Source organism: Musa acuminata, chromosome BXJ2-8, assembly GCF_036884655.1.
Source record: "Musa acuminata AAA Group cultivar baxijiao chromosome BXJ2-8, Cavendish_Baxijiao_AAA, whole genome shotgun sequence".
Taxonomy (NCBI): Eukaryota; Viridiplantae; Streptophyta; class Magnoliopsida; order Zingiberales; family Musaceae; genus Musa; species Musa acuminata.
In genome coordinates, this window is record NC_088345.1 from 44,789,118 (window position 1) to 44,804,735 (window position 15,618).

Genomic DNA, 15,618 nt, shown 5'->3' on the forward strand with positions numbered 1-15,618 from the left:
GAAAAAAAATTTAAACTTATATAAAAATTTAGACGTTTATATTATACCTAAAAGATCACATATATATATATTTTTTTGTATATTACAAAATATGCACCGAGTTAAACATCTGCCGCACCGAACATTCGCGCTAAAAGATTTCTGATCCCACATGGCTAAAACTGGACCCACTTGAAAACGTTTCTGAGAACACCACGTAGGATGATACGGACTTAGGTGAGGTCTTTGGGTACGCGTAATCTCACTTGGGAAACACCGTAACGTAACCAAATAGGATATTTTTGACACGGAGTCGATAAAACGCGGCAGTGATCACCGCATCTGCCGGTTCACCCACCTACCCTCCCTTCCATCGGCACTTTCGCCGCTCCGTCGGCGGCTTTGCAAACCCCGCCCCGGTCAGTCCTTCCTCTTCGTCGTTCCCTCCTTCACCCTCTCATTCTTCTCTCTCCCGATCTTCATCACTGTAATCGTCCGGTCGCAAGAACACACTTGCGGTTCGTGCCAACAGGGGCGATTAGGAGGAGGTTTTATTTTTTATCGATCGATCGTGGTCGATCTGATGGACCCGGAAGTGCTTGATGGCATCATCGGCCGGCTGCTGGAGGTGCGGACGGCGAGGCCCGGCACACTGGTCCGGCTCGCGGAGGCGGAGATCCAGCAGCTCTGCACCGTCTCCCGCCAGATCTTCCTCGGCCAGCCCAACCTCCTGGAGCTTGAAGCCCCCATCAAGATCTGCGGTCAGCTTCGACCTGCTACCTTCCCTTCGACTGATTTGCCTTGTTTATTTCCTGGCTTGATCGTGGCCGTGGCTCGTTCTTGGATCCCAGGATTACTGTGCGTGTCCCTTTGTTTGCTGGTTTTGATTTGATAATCTGGAATTCGCTTGGGGAAAGCAGGACAAATTAATTATATCAGATAAAGTATACGAATTAGGGTTTTTTTAGGTGGAAAAGAAGCTGAGTTTGTTTAGGAATCACAGATAAAAAGAATAACGTTCTTTTAGGTGGATGGATACTTAAGGGTGTTTCTTGATTCTTAGAAGTCATGATATTGTAATATCTACGGTGTCTTATGCTTTGTCATTCCTGTTCCCCTCTTTGGTGCTAACTGTCGTTTTAGATACTGTGCCAATTAACCTTGCAAAGTGGTCAAGAAAGTTTAAATTACAAATTCCTTGTAAAAATAGTAATTATTAGATCTTTACTTAAAATCTATATAAATATCTTGTATGATATCTATATCTCAAATTGATAGTGCAATATCTGCACCCATTCTTTAATTAATTTCACTCACTTGATTAAAATATGAAGAGGAAAATCTGTGTGTTTGTATGAGGAGAAGTAGGTACTGCTTGTTTGCTTTTGGTGTGTTTATTGCTTTTGCTTCTTGTTGATCACGAGGGTCAAAATGAAATCAAGTTGACAGGCTACTACCAAATCTGTTGAGGCTATGTGCTTTGATCTCTAGTTGGAAAAAGCTGTTCTCACATGCAAGTGGATGATGGAAATAGGTTTTGCAAATCTAAGTGGTTCTCCAATTGTGGTACAAACTTGTGAAAGATCTCACGAGTTCAACTGATTACTCAACTTGGAATGTTCACTTAGGATAGCTTGCTGAGCTGTTGAGGTGTCCAAGGGTTTATGCAGATCATATCTCTTGTGAAATATGAACTGATTCATCAACTTGGAATATTCAATTATACTAGGTTTACGCAAACTACAGCTCAGTTTATCTTGCTGCATCATGGCATGAATTAATTGCATGCACCAGATGATATATAAGCTCCAGAAGTAGTGGACTAAGCACCTGAAGGTTCCTGCTTTTCCATAAGTGAAAAGGGGAAATGGAGCTACAGGAAAAATGATTGAACAGGAAGCTTCACAAAAAGTTTACAGAAAACCGATAAATGCAATCATGTATATGATACAGCCGCAATTGGTCATATAGAGTCAATACAAATGTTTACTTGATACATGGAATTTGTCTTTTGATTTGAACAATCCATGTATTTAGTTAACTAAGTTGTCACTCTGATCTTTCTGTGACTGATTAATGAGGATCAAGAAGTAATTTGATAGAAAATCATGATAGAAGTAGCTTTAATTTATAATGCAGCCTATCTACATCCAGCAAGCATCTGTGAGTCATTTGCGACATTTTTTTCATATCCTTTACATGTATTGAGTTGCTGATCTGTGCTCTTGTGATTGCAGTATATTTTTGTCTGTTATCTTAATGCCTGTTTGGTGCAAGGAAAATAGTAGAAGATTTTCCTCTCTTTCTAGAAGTGTTTTTCATATAGAATACACGTAACAGACTCTCTTTTTTCAAAGGGTAATGTGGTGAAGACGGGATTTGAGTCTATGACCATGCAATAATCTATCAATGTATTTACTTAACTTATCTGACACCTTCAGTTGGCACGTAACTTGCTTGGACCTTGTGATACATGAACTTAGATTGGCACGTAATTTAATTTATTTAGTGCAAGTTGCTTGTTTAATTCCAATTTTAGCTTAACACCACCTATAAATGTAGTGTCTTTGAAAATAAAAATTATATGTATGAACATTTTCTATAAAGTGGGGCCATCTCATTGTTATCATAATAGGAAACAGATTAATGTGATTTCCCATCATATCAACATGTAAAAGAATGATGTTTTGGTACAATAACAATAGGAAGATAATATATTATATTTCACATTAGCATTAACAATAATGATTTGTAAAACCTCATGCAACAGCATGTGTAGAGCCATGCTTCAATTTCTATAAACCATCAATTTTTTGAATTTTGTAATGTAAGATAGACACCTGAGGAAAACATATTCAGACCTGTAAGTTGAGAGTTCCCACATATACTAGGCATGAAGAAGTAGTACCATAATCTTGGTGGCAATTTCTGGCTCATATGTGTTCGCCAACAAAGAACCTAGTACTCTGATCACCATTGTCAAACTGGGTCTGTTACACAAATGTATCTGATGACAGAAGCTTGCTGAACAACTTCTTACATGTTTGAAGTGGTAATTTAAAGACAAGAAACATGACCAATGTATCACTGAGTAATCCTGCACAAAATGCATTTAAGTTATTGTTGCATTCAAAATTTTGATAGAATCAGCTATGGTTTTAAAAAGTGGTTTATACTGCCTGGTGGTTCAGTCAGCAGACTGTTTGGTGGCATATATCAGGGCTATCTGCATAATCAGACGGAATACAACATATGTTGCTGCCTAATGCTGCATGATGGTTAATGATTCAAGATGTAGTTGGATTTTTTATGTTTCTAATGTTTGGACTTCTGCTAAGCTTGCATAGTGAGTTTTCATATGGTCATAGGATCTACTCATGTATATTGGACTAGTCATGTGATAAATAAACTATAATTTACTTTATTATAATGTCATATATTTGCTGGTAACTTGCCTTATTATGCTTGAGTGTGTTATGATATATTGTTGTCTACATGTTAACTGTGCTGGGTTGAATATATTTCATTAATTATTTTTATATATTTTTCAATAGAATAATGTTGTGTGTCAATATGCTGCATGTGCACTTTGTGGTGATATGACTGCTTGGACATTGCTTCCATTTTTTCTAACCTTGTTTGCATATAAACCCCTAGATCAAATTATTGAATTTAGTCTCTGGGAAAGTCTTGTTCAGAGTTGACCAATAAACCCTCATTCATCAAGTTGGTTGAACCTTTCGTTGACAATATTTGCTATAGATAGGCTCGTTCAACTCAAGTCGATTTATCTGGGTATCCTTTGATTAGTATTATGTAGATTCAAATCTGGAATGGCATTGAACTATGTTTGGGTTTTACTTCTGGTGATGGGTTTAAGGTTTGGTTACATGGATAGGAATCAGACTTAACCAATTTTGTAATAAATATTTTTGTATTTTTGGTGTCAAAATGAACTGGCCAAAACAGAAATCTGAACCAGATTGGTGCACTTGGTTCAGTTTGGCTCAGTTTTTCCCCTTCAATTGTGATCGCTTTGTTTTGGAAAGTTGAAAACCAAGCAACTATCAGTGCAATTTCAGCTTCAGGTCTAAATAATTCTTTAAATGGAACCGAACCATATCTCATATATTTATATATATTGCATATAAAACCATCAAAATAATATGTTTTGACTGTATTTTTTATATAAGCTTTACGCCCATAAGTTTATCTCAGACATCTTTTTTGAAGCCAAATAAAAAAATGAAAAGAATAAAGAAATTTTGCTTGATTTTGATTATTTTTTTTACTATGGTTTGGTTTGGTGTAAAGTTCTGCAAATGAAACAAGTTCAGTTTGGTACAAAGTTTACATAAGACTGAACTGAACCATGTGGCATGTGCAGACCTTATCACTTTTTCTTTTTTAATTCTATCTTTTTTTCCTTCTTCAGCCCAAGCCTTAACACTCTTTTTGTTGCTGCATTTGCAGTGCTGCAATGACCAGAATGTTAGGAAATTGTTCGTCGATGCCTGGCTGCTGTTTTATGCATGATGAGGCACCCATGGCTGATCTCAACATAGACGGGCCATGGCTCTTTGGCCAAGGTAGCTGGTCTGAAGACTGGTTGCCATCCTCAAATGTGTTAGTTGTTGGTGCAATTCCCACCCCCTGGCGCTTTGGATTTCATTGAATATTGGCGCATAAGGTTTTGCAAGATGACACCAACTCTAATTGGCGATGATGAATTGACAACCGGGAAAGATGATGTTAATGTGTTAGTCCTTTGACATCACATGGTCGATAAACCGAAACATATTGTTTACTATTAATTATGATTTATACTATAGGTCTTCACCCTGTCGTTTTCCTGTGAAAACTGGGACATATATCTATTGCTGCTTGCTTGTAGAGCCCAAAACATAGCCACATGTCTAAACTCATAATTACATTCACCTTAGAGCTAACTCTGCTCCTTTGCAGTTATTTAGAATTGCTAGAGCAATATTAACATGCAATATTCACACAAATGCCCTTTGTTTGATGTAAAGAGAGATGATCATCTTGTTAATGTTTATACGCCTTATGGTCATTGTGTTGAAGTCCTTTACTGATTGATTATTCCTTTACTCTTTGTGTTTCAGGTGACATTCATGGCCAGTATAGTGATCTCTTAAGGCTTTTTGAGTATGGAGGTTTTCCTCCAGTTGCCAATTATCTATTTTTAGGTGATTATGTGGATCGGGGAAAGCAAAGCTTAGAAACAATATGCCTTCTTCTTGCATACAAAATTAAGTATCCAGAGAACTTTTTCCTTCTGCGTGGAAATCATGAATGTGCTTCAATAAATAGGATATATGGATTTTATGATGAATGTAAGAGGAGGTTTAGTGTGAGACTCTGGAAGATCTTCAGTGAATGCTTTAACTGCCTTCCTGTAGCTGCCGTTATTGATGACAAGATCTTATGCATGCATGGTGGCCTTTCCCCTGATCTCTCCAAGTTGGATCAAATTAAGAGTTTACCTCGGCCATGTGATGTACCTGAAAGCGGTTTACTATGTGACTTACTTTGGGCAGATCCTGGTAGAGATGTTCAAGGTTGGGGAGAGAATGACAGAGGGGTCTCTTGGACTTTTGGTGCTGATAAAGTTTCTGAGTTCTTATTAAAACAAGATTTAGATCTTGTCTGCAGGGCACATCAGGTAATAGGTCTAATATGTTCTTGTATATGAACTTTGATTAATGTTCATATGTCTCCAATCCATGCTTTGCAGGTTGTGGAGGATGGCTATGAATTCTTTGCCGACAAACAACTTGTGACGATATTCTCAGCCCCAAATTATTGTGGTGAATTTGATAATGCTGGTGCTATGATGAGTGTTGATGAAACTTTGATGTGCTCTTTCCAAATTCTCCAGCCTGCTGAAAAAAAACCAAAATCTCTGTTGCCAACCAGAATTTAACAACCAAATAATAAACTATGATCAAGGTCAGTCACACCAAAACCACAACTCTTGTCTCCTTACATTTGTTAATTGATCTTCAAAATTAATAATAAATTTTTTGTAGTATTTCTGTAATTAACTCATTCGGCCATCTTCTTAGATTGAGGCTATATTAACTCTATTACGTTGACACTATTGTGATGATTGAATACTGCACTTGCTTAGGCTTGCATTTTCATCTTGTTGGAATTTCAGATTGCAAGCAAGCCTTAAATCAGATATTAGTGGAGAGCGACTCTTTTAGAAGAATGTAACTGACTGATTCAATTGGGGTTTTGACATAGTCATACAGATTTATTGTTCGATGGAACAGGTATTGATGACAAAAGAATTGGATTTTAGGCTCCTCTAGACTTTATGGCAGGATACTTAAATTAGTGTTCAATGAATAAGTTGGGAGAAGAAAAAAAAAAAGAATTGCAGGAACATTTTCCTTCTTTTGGTAAAGGTATTGATTTGTCTTCTAGACTTTGCATTGGTAGGAGGCTCATGCACTAGGCCATCCTGTTTTTGGACAAATTAAAAACCTAGCAACCTTGCCCCACTATGTTTCTAAGACTTGCAAGGGTTGCAATCTCTTATTTCTTTATGAAACTTCTGAAAGCAGAGAAGTTCATGGATCTCTTGAGAGAGTAGGCTCTTTGAATAAATCCATTATCTGTGATAAATTAGGATTTGAGAGATCTTTTCTGCAAAATCACCGAAATATGCTTCTTGACTAATAATTATGGAAACCACAGTTTCTCTTATGGCATTTGTTTATCCATGAACTCCGATGTCAGAGGTTTCAGCTTCCTTTAAGGTCCTCTCGTCATTTAAATACACAAATGAAAATAACAATTTTGTCAATGATATTTTAATTTCTCACACAACTTCTGTGAAACTTTAGTCTGACTGTTTCATCTCTAAGCTTAAATGATTTTATAAATGGAGATCTCAGCATGAAACTGTTGGCTTTTGAGATGGTGCCAGATTGGGAAAGGACTTCACCTGCAGAAAAGAAATGCTCAAATGCCCAACTAAAACATGAAATTTGGTTCATCTGGATATTGTGGGCCTAAAAGAAAATGTCATCTCCCTGCACATGAAAAATTTGGAGCTTAAGCAGGTGCACGAACTGGTTCAATAGATATCAAGGTCTAGAAATCTAGAATAGCTTTGGATATCCAGTTCATCAAGAATATGTCTTTGGTGAAACAGGCTTGCGCCGCCCTTTCCCTTTCGATATTTGAATTTACAAAGTTCCCCCTTTCGATATTTGAATTTACAAAGTTCCTCGGGCTCGCTAAACCTTTTCCCAGAACATTTGAAAGTTAGCTGTGATTGCTATTTCCTAGCATGCCTGAAACTTCTCATCCTGTTCTTTTGTTGCTTGTGCTTCATTCTTGGCTGCTATTTGATTATTTTGTTTCTTGATTGGGTTAGCCGCATAAATTCTATAGCCAAGAGGGTCTAACGTCCGTGTTCAAAAACTATGTTTGCCAGGTTAAATCGACTGCATCAATTGAAGATAACAAGGCAGCTGATACTCTTAATTATAGTGAATTTGAGATGCAGTTAAAGAGTGGTTGTAATAAGATGCCATTGGCTGCATGGGCGTCTGCTGCAATCAAACTCCCGGACTTCATCGTAAATGTCAAATTGCAGAAATTATTTTTTTGTACTCTGAAACTGTCTTGTATGTGCACATATTTCTTTCGATATTTCTCCCATTTGGAACGATGAAGAAGCATAGCTGCAACTCTTTTCTAGAGAACATAGGGTAACCTCTATCGGGGATTCACGTAACTTGAGTAACAAAAGAATCTAACCAATCTTTTTTGATCTACATGAACTAGTTAGCAAGACCAGCTACAGAAAACTTGATGTAGGTCTAATAATTCTTTTTCCATGTAGGTCAAATAGTTTGACTCGTATTGGCTGCTACAACCTATTAGTTAGGGTGAAATAGGAATCTTGTTTTGTTGCTGCTCTTATTTTGTTGGCCCAATTCACATTTTACTGGACTTGTTTGTTGTTGCTTAACAAGCACACGTTGCCTGTTTTCCAGTCGTAAGTGATAGGGATTACATATAAAAATCCATCAGCCAGTGCTTGGGAATAACAAAAATATATATTTTAATTATTTATACTTCTTTTTTGAACATTTAGCATTTACGGACGGAATCACTCGATTTATTTCTGAGTAAACTTATTTCAAATTCTATCTTATTTAATAATTATCTCACTATTCTCATTATGACTATAGTAACTATGTATATTTTACTATTTGTTAATCAACTTGCACGCTGAATGATTCTTAATCGTCCGATAGTTATTCTTGTCTTATTCCTTGTCCAAGGTGTTAACGCCGTAGCACATCAGCGTCGGAATTAAAAGCATCTGCCAAGGTATATGCCTCAGTGGTGTTCGTGGAATTTTGACAGCCGAATCTTCGTCGACCAAGGGAGACGAATCCTTGTTATGGAAATCAAACATCGAGAGACGAAGAGTCCCAAATTCTCTCTCAATTTTCGCTTGTGATTCACGGCCCGTGGAGTCGATTCCTCTCCTCAAATCGACTCGGAAACAGTGGGGCAATTCGTGGTAGCGAGTCGCGTGTCCGAGTCATCCCTTCCAACGGATCCTTATCTTGGAAATCACACATCCAGAGACGATTCGTCTTTCAATTTTCGCACGTGGTTCACGGGCCGACGGACCACCCACCGACTCGGAAGCAGCGGCGATTCGTCGTAGCGAGTTGCGTGGTCGAGTCATCGCTTCCCTCGTTCTGGATAAGCTCGCCAGATCTTGATGTGGATGGATGTCGACGAAAAAAAAATGGCTGGCGTCGATCACAAGCGCACCCACCCACCCACACCATAAAGCACGCCACTTCCGCCCGTGGATAAACCCAAGGCAGAGCAGCCGAGACTTGGCAAAGAAAGAAGAAGCGAAGGCGCGTATAGAAGACGCAGATATGAGGTACAACATGGTGGTGTTCAGCCTGGTCCTCATGGTGGCGGCCGCCTTCTTCGCCTCCGCCACCACCACCGCCTCCTCCTCCCACCCGGAGCTCCGCTCTGCGCTGTCAACCAAAGGTCAGCGTGTTCTCCCAACTCTTCCCCAGCTCGATCACGAGATCGACGCCTAACTAATCAGCTTCCTATTTGGTTTCTGGGTCACGCGACAGGGCACGAAGAAGATGGAGAAGGAGTAGGAGAGAGGAGCAGGCAGAGGAGGACATGGCCGTGCTGCGATCGGTGCGGCGGGTGCACCAAATCCACCCCGCCGCAGTGCCAGTGCCAGGACATGGTGAGGTCGTGCCACCCATCGTGCCGGCACTGCGTGCGCTCCCCGCTCAGCGTGTCCCCGCCCTTGTACCAGTGCATGGACCGGATCCCCAACTACTGCCGGCGCCGGTGCACGCCGGAGCCGCTCCTCGCGCAGTAGTATTCGAGCCAATTAGAGGGTCCGGAGATTTTGCCTTGTTCTGCTTGAGATTTCCGTGGTGGTGTTGTTCCCACCCTATCGTCTCCATTCACCCATCAATAGCGATGTTAATAGTGGAAGGCATTCTCACCCATCGACACTCTGCTTTGTTCTTCATCAGTTAATTTAGTCCCGTTTAGCGCGCCCAATATTTGCAAGGAAACAGTGGATGCGATCCGCTTCCGGGAAATTGTTGTAAGCTAAAGCATCGTTGATATCGGTGGTTGTACACACTTAAATTACAACAAAATGACGATGCTTTCGGCCAGCGATGTCGAATAATACCCTTAAATTTGGACGCTTTCGATGTATTCTTCTCACCAAGTGGGCATAAAAGAATACTTTGGGTTCATTAAAAATAAACAGCGGTTGTTGACCAGCGATGTCCAGCGTTGTGATTCTGAAGAAAGATAAGGAAGACGCAATAGCAAGGAAATAATCTTCATTGATTACTTGGATTTAGTCTGCTTGTTTGAGACTTGGTGTGCAGTCCAATTTGAGTCAGGTTTCTGTTGAAAGCAACTTGGGGAGTACATGATCCATGTCGGGTCTTTTACTTGTCTCTTCTTCCAGGCAACAAACTGCCATCTCCACCAGCATCTCTGCTTGCTTTCAGTTGAATTGCCCCTCCGGTCTCCAATCCATTACATCTCCTCGTTGCCCCATTCTTTCCTTCGGTGCGCGAACTAGGCTCGTCGGTCTGTCGTCCGCTCTCTCTTCCGATCCCAAACTCAGGTTAGCTACGATAGGATGATGTGTAAAAGCAAAAGTATACTATAATTAGTTTGATACAGTATCTATTTACTAAACATAGAATTTTTCAATAAAATTTTCTCGTGCAGTTAGAAAAATCTCATATGTTATCATGTCTCTACAAGATTGAGCTCTGTTAAGGATATTGATCTTGGACCGATATAATGAAAATAGTTTGCGGGAGAGAGGCTTCGTGAATGAGTTTGCTAGTTGATCGGTCGTATGTACATGAGAGATACGTTATTGATGTTTGACAACTTGATCTCGCACGAAGTTGTAGTCGATGACAATACGTTTCATGCATAATTAAAATACTGGATTGACATATAAGTAGATAGCTCCAATATTATCACAATATATTATATGAGTAAAGACAGAGTTGACGTTGAGTTCCTTGAGGAGATTTATAACCCAATTAAGTTCAGTAGCAACAGTAGTGATTGCATAGTATTCAGCTTCAGTTATAGACCATGCGACTGTCCTTTTTCTTCTTAGAACTCTAACTGATTTGATTTGCTCCAAGGAAGATAATATACCTTGACGTGGATGTTTTATAAGTGGGGTGTATTTGCGGAGAAAGAGATCATGATTGAGGGTCCATTTAAGATACTGCAAAATTCATTTGATTGCAAACCAATGCGTAGTAGAAGGTTGGCGCATGTATTGTAATAATTTATTAACTGCAAATGAGATATATAAACAAGTGAGAGTCAAGTATTTGTCGGTATTAAGTAGAGTCCATAGTAGAGCTTCCATCACAAGTGATTCGCTAATAAAAAGGGGATTTGTAACCTCTTTAGTCATGTTTATCTTTGATAATAAGTCTTGAATATACTTTCTTTACGATAGAAGGAGACGATTAAAATGTTACTTCCATTATCAAAAAGTAACTCAAGGGTCCTAGATCTTTAGGGAGAATCGATTGATCAATTGTTTTAGAGGTCGGTTACTGTAGTGACAACAGTGATCAAGGAGGAAGAGGTGGGTTGCTGGCAAACAAGTTCTTTGTTGAAGGAGGTATTTAGCTTTGTGTTGGCTGGTTTAGTTGTGCAATATTCAGCAAAGCTGCAGATCTTTGTTTAGCAGTTCCTGCGACTAGGGATTTGGGCCGTGAAGAATGTGAAGAGTATTGCTACGTGGAATTCTGGCAGCACGGGTGCTTCCTCAGTGAGGATCACTATTGTACTTTTCTTAACAGTGACACAGTGATGCGCAACAAGGGAATGAAGAGTTCGCAGCACTCGAGATGGCTCGATACGATGTTTGAGAGGCTGAACAGCGAGGAGGGAGAACACATCGCCTGCGATGTCCTAGGCTTCCTTGGTGGTGGGCAGGCTGTCGATCTTGAGGAAGCAGTTGACGAGGAGGTTGGGTTGGCGCTGGAAGTAGCTATTGCCCGTCTTCTCACGCTGATGATGGTGTATTTGATGTCCAGGGCGAAGAGTTCTTGGATGAGCTGCTCTACCTTTTTTATGATGCTATTGTTGAAGCCGCCATAGAGGTGGCGATCGCTGGAAGTCGTTTGGGCAAGCAGATTTGTTCAGCTGAATGTGTAGCCTGGAGGAGCAAATCTATTGTGAGCACTGCTGGTGATCTATTAGTTCTTGAAGTCAGTCACCATGAACTGCACCTCTCTGTCAAGTAGTTAGGAAGAGGGAAAACAAGCATATCACTGAAGTCATGGAAGAGGTTACCGACATATCCGCTAGTGATGGCCTGAGCATCGTGGTTGATGGTGCATCGAGGAGCCTTACTGCCTATTTCGACCGCGAGTTCTCTGACACCTTTGAGGCAAGTCTCGTCCCCCTTGAGAGGAAAAGGATGAATCTGCCATAGTTCTTTCTGCTCAGTTTTCGATTCTCGCACATGTATAATAGATGAGGCATTCCGGGTATGGCTAAGTTTCACTTCACAGATTTCTCGTCGAGTAGCAAGAGAGTTAGTGAAGGTTTTGGAGACCACGTTGCTATTACTGGGCCTAGAAATGATGTGGTCTGGAGACTGCTCTGGAGAGAGCTATACTAGTGCAATGCTGTTTGCAGTGCTGGAGAGAGCTACAGTGCTATTTGCAGAATTGGAGAGAACTACAGCAGTGCCGTGCTATTTGTAGTGCGGTAGAGAAGCTGCAGCACTATTGGAGAGAAGGTGCAATGGATTGTAGCCGTCAGAGAAGAAGGTGCAGATCTGCTGATGAAGAGAAGGGCAGCCTCTTGTATGGATTAGACGACGATGAGAAGAGAGCGTCATCCACAACACTCGCACTTGGACTCTCACGGGGAGTGGTTGCGTCGTTGATCAGGTGTTGTGCGAGTGGTGGTAGATAGCGAGTGGTGGCAGAGTGCAGTCCTGGTAGCAAAGAACACAGCGAGGAGATAAATGTTACTCTAAGGCAAAGGCTTTGATACAATTAGTTTGATATAATGTTTATATATATATATATATATATATATAAAGAGAATTTTTCTCAACCGAGCAACGAGATTTTCTCGTGCAGTTACAGAAATCAGCTATCAAGCTCAATTAGAATGACACCATAGCTGTAGACGTCGACCTTTGAGGTGATGGGCAGATTCGAGGCCCACTCGGGCGCCATGTATCCTCTGCTTCCTTGAGCACAGGAGATGCCAGAATTCATTCAACCTCTTTTCAACAGCTTCGCCAATCTGACGACTGTAATCTTGGGCTCGAACTCAGAATTCAATAGTATGTACTCAGGTTTGACATCACAATGGATGCCCCACTCGAAGCACTCACGGTGGAGAGAAAGCTAAGCCTCTGGCGACGCCCACAACAATCTTGAACCTTTGGCTCCACCCCAACATGCTCCCATGGAAGAGGTGCACCATGCTCCAAGAACTCGGAGACCAAATGCCTGTGCTTGCCTTCCGAGCAGAACCCCCATGTTCTCACCAGATTCATATGGTAGATTCTCCCTGTCAGTCTCAGTTCGGCCTAGAACTCCTCTTCTCCTTGGATTACGTCCTCTAGCTTCTTCACGGCCACCACCCTCTCGTCGTCTGAGATGCCCTTGTACATGGCTCCTGAGCCACCGCAGCCGAGCTCGTCCTTGAACTTTGCAGTCGCTCCCTTCAGCACTCTGTATATGAACTTCATGAATTGACTGGATACCACGTTGTCCCCTTCTTCCAGTGCTCGAGGATGATATCCTCTGAACGTGAAGAACCATCCTGAAGTAACGAACGGGATTTGGATCAGGCCGAATGCTGATACGAACCCATAGAAGTAGTAGACCCATTTAGTCCTTCCGTTACTTCTCTCATTTGCGATGGCAGAGCCAGTTGTGCCCTGAACCTTACCACCACCTTATACGGGACGATGCTCTTCTGAAACACCAACTCCGACGATCGCTTTGCCTCTTGGGACTTTATGGAGCGTGATGCTTCGGATGTCCGGGGAGCTTTTCCCATTAAAGAAGGCCTATAATGCAGGCCTTAGTAGGAACAATCCCTGACGCAGAGCCGCTTACAAGATTCCGGGGAAACCCTGATCGTAGAGTTCAGATGGATGCCCTAGAGGTTAGTCTCGGGTAGCTCCACGAGACTTTATTCCTCTGATTGTTACTGTATTGGGTAGCTCCTAAGGTAGATAGATGTACAAAGATGTCGAAAGGGGTTTATTCCTCGGGTTACTTGTACGAAGATGTGGAAAGGGGTTTCTCAACTTAATTCCTCTCATGCAAGTTAGTAACTAGAGATAGATAAGTATGGATGTGAATGATCAAAAAGTGATCCCCCTTCATTATGTTAAAGGTAAACTTTTATACTTGGTTGTAGCCTATGATAATCTCTTACTGGCCTTTTATCTATGCGGGGGACAATCTACAACTACATATCTTGGGACAATCTACAACTACATATCTTAGATCCTTGTTTACATGAGCAAACAGGTTGAGTGTGACATTCGTCTTCTCCTTCTAGTTTAGACATCACGCGAAGGTCATGTGTTAGATGATGATGTTCTCTTTATTATTTGTATCCCTCCCCCCCCATGGCGTGCTTCGGGGGCTTTATCAAGAGGGATTCGAAGTGAGACGTCTAAATTATCCTACATGTTATGCTTATGCATATTCAATTAATTATTTGACTTTACATATCAGGCAAATATTGACGGGGTTGGGGGCACCCAACCCGCGCCTTGAATCAACAACCTCCATCCCTCGGCAATGGGTCATTCCTCGTCAACAAGCCCTCCTCGAGAGCGAGGTATTCATGACACTCAACCCTTCAGTCATAGAGGTTGATAACAATGGGGATCGATTTCCTGACCTCCATATCTCAATGACAAAGAAAGCAAGGGGCCAGTTCCCGATCTCTGTAGCTCTTGGTAGTCATCATTTTGGTCAACTCCTTGAACCTCCAACCTTGCGAAAGTGACAGCAGCAACCTCCAACCTTGTGAAAGCGACAACAACACTCTTGATTATCGCCTCTTTAGCCCTCTATGGGGTCCAACAAGTAGGGTGTGACAAAAGCAGGAGTCGCAATGCCATGCGCCGAAGAAGGTTTGATTTCTCGATCTTTATGTCTTAGCAACAAGGGGGGTTGGGTGCTCGACCTTCCTACCTTGGGTGGAGGAGGGGAGTAGGGTTTCCCAACTTTCATGACTCAATGACAACAAAAAGGGAGGGTGGGGTTTTCCAACCTCCATGGCTCGGTGGCGACGAAAAGAGAGGCCAACCTTCCTACCTCGAGCAAAGGAAGCTTGATTTAGCTCGAGGTGCCCACGTTAGCTTGTGTTTGCCTTGGGCTATGAAGACTCCCATTGTCGACCTGCTCCTCCCATCACCGAGGAACCCACCTCAGGTGGAGGGACCCTATTTCTACCTAGGGTGCATACTTCGGACGAGGATTACAGTGAACATTGTGGTGGACTACAATGGGTGATCGACACAAGCCCACGAGCAAGCAACAAGAGTTGTGAGCGATGTTGGTGAGGATGTTTCTAGCGATAACATGGGCTATGGTGACGACTATATGCTAGGAGTGTGGGCGTTGTTGGTCGTGATGCGGTGGGTTGTGAAGACTCCCATCATCAAGGGACTCACCTCAAGAAAAGGGAGTCTATTTCTACTAGAGGTGCCCACAAATCTTGATCCTTCCATTTTTTTATAATACTTGCATGGACCACCAACCCGTTAAGCTATATTGTGCAATGGCCTACCCACCTCGAGTGAACGAGTCAACATTCAACCTCTTTACTTTAGGTACTCTTTCTTTTAATCTACTGCTATGATAGATTTACTTTTATATGGGTCAGGTTTTCCCTACTCACTTCCTTGGGACATATTTTTCGTTTTACTTTTTGTCATAGTGTATTTCTTCTCGTGGGGTCAATTTTTTTTTATTCACGGGCCTAGCACATTCAGCCTCATGCCTCCCACAATAGTGAGTTTTTTCATATGTGAGT

General features: G+C 41.5%; 2 protein-coding genes across 5 annotated transcripts; both read left to right on the plus strand.

The window, feature by feature from the left end:
* Positions 1-274: 274 nt before the first annotated feature.
* LOC135619619 (serine/threonine-protein phosphatase PP1) lies at positions 275-7,702 on the plus strand. 4 transcript variants are annotated; one of them, XM_065121794.1, is made up of 5 exons: positions 275-398; positions 486-740; positions 5,106-5,665; positions 5,738-5,952; positions 7,454-7,702. In XM_065121794.1, exons 2-4 carry the CDS (start codon positions 563-565, stop codon positions 5,924-5,926), a joined length of 927 nt encoding a protein of 308 aa, XP_064977866.1. In that variant the 5' UTR covers positions 275-398; positions 486-562; the 3' UTR covers positions 5,927-5,952; positions 7,454-7,702. The 4 variants fall into 4 exon arrangements, with proteins under 4 accessions (XP_064977866.1, XP_064977869.1, XP_064977867.1 ...); XM_065121795.1 differs by lacking the exon at positions 275-398 and adding an exon at positions 4,453-4,568 and having other exon boundaries at positions 601-740; XM_065121797.1 differs by having other exon boundaries at positions 314-740.
* A 1,148-nt stretch (positions 7,703-8,850) lies between these two features.
* Positions 8,851-9,588, plus strand: LOC135619621 (Bowman-Birk type proteinase inhibitor DE-4-like). The gene is made up of 2 exons (XM_065121798.1): positions 8,851-9,048; positions 9,141-9,588. Exons 1-2 carry the CDS (start codon positions 8,928-8,930, stop codon positions 9,398-9,400), a joined length of 381 nt encoding a protein of 126 aa, XP_064977870.1. The 5' UTR covers positions 8,851-8,927; the 3' UTR covers positions 9,401-9,588.
* Positions 9,589-15,618: the final 6,030 nt, after the last annotated feature.

What these genes read in the sequence shown, in the direction of transcription:
- LOC135619619 (XM_065121794.1), top strand. Translation starts at nt 563, where the DNA reads ATGGACCCGGAAGTGCTTGATGGCATCATCGGCCGGCTGCTGGAGGTG. An exon ending in AGCCCCCATCAAGATCTGCG is followed by an intron (nt 741 to 5,105) that starts GTCAGCTTCGAC and finishes TTTGTGTTTCAG; the next exon opens with GTGACATTCATGGCCAGTAT. An exon ending in TTGTCTGCAGGGCACATCAG is followed by an intron (nt 5,666 to 5,737) that starts GTAATAGGTCTA and finishes CATGCTTTGCAG; the next exon opens with GTTGTGGAGGATGGCTATGA.
- LOC135619621 (XM_065121798.1), top strand. Translation starts at nt 8,928, where the DNA reads ATGAGGTACAACATGGTGGTGTTCAGCCTGGTCCTCATGGTGGCGGCC. An exon ending in CTCTGCGCTGTCAACCAAAG is followed by an intron (nt 9,049 to 9,140) that starts GTCAGCGTGTTC and finishes GTCACGCGACAG; the next exon opens with GGCACGAAGAAGATGGAGAA.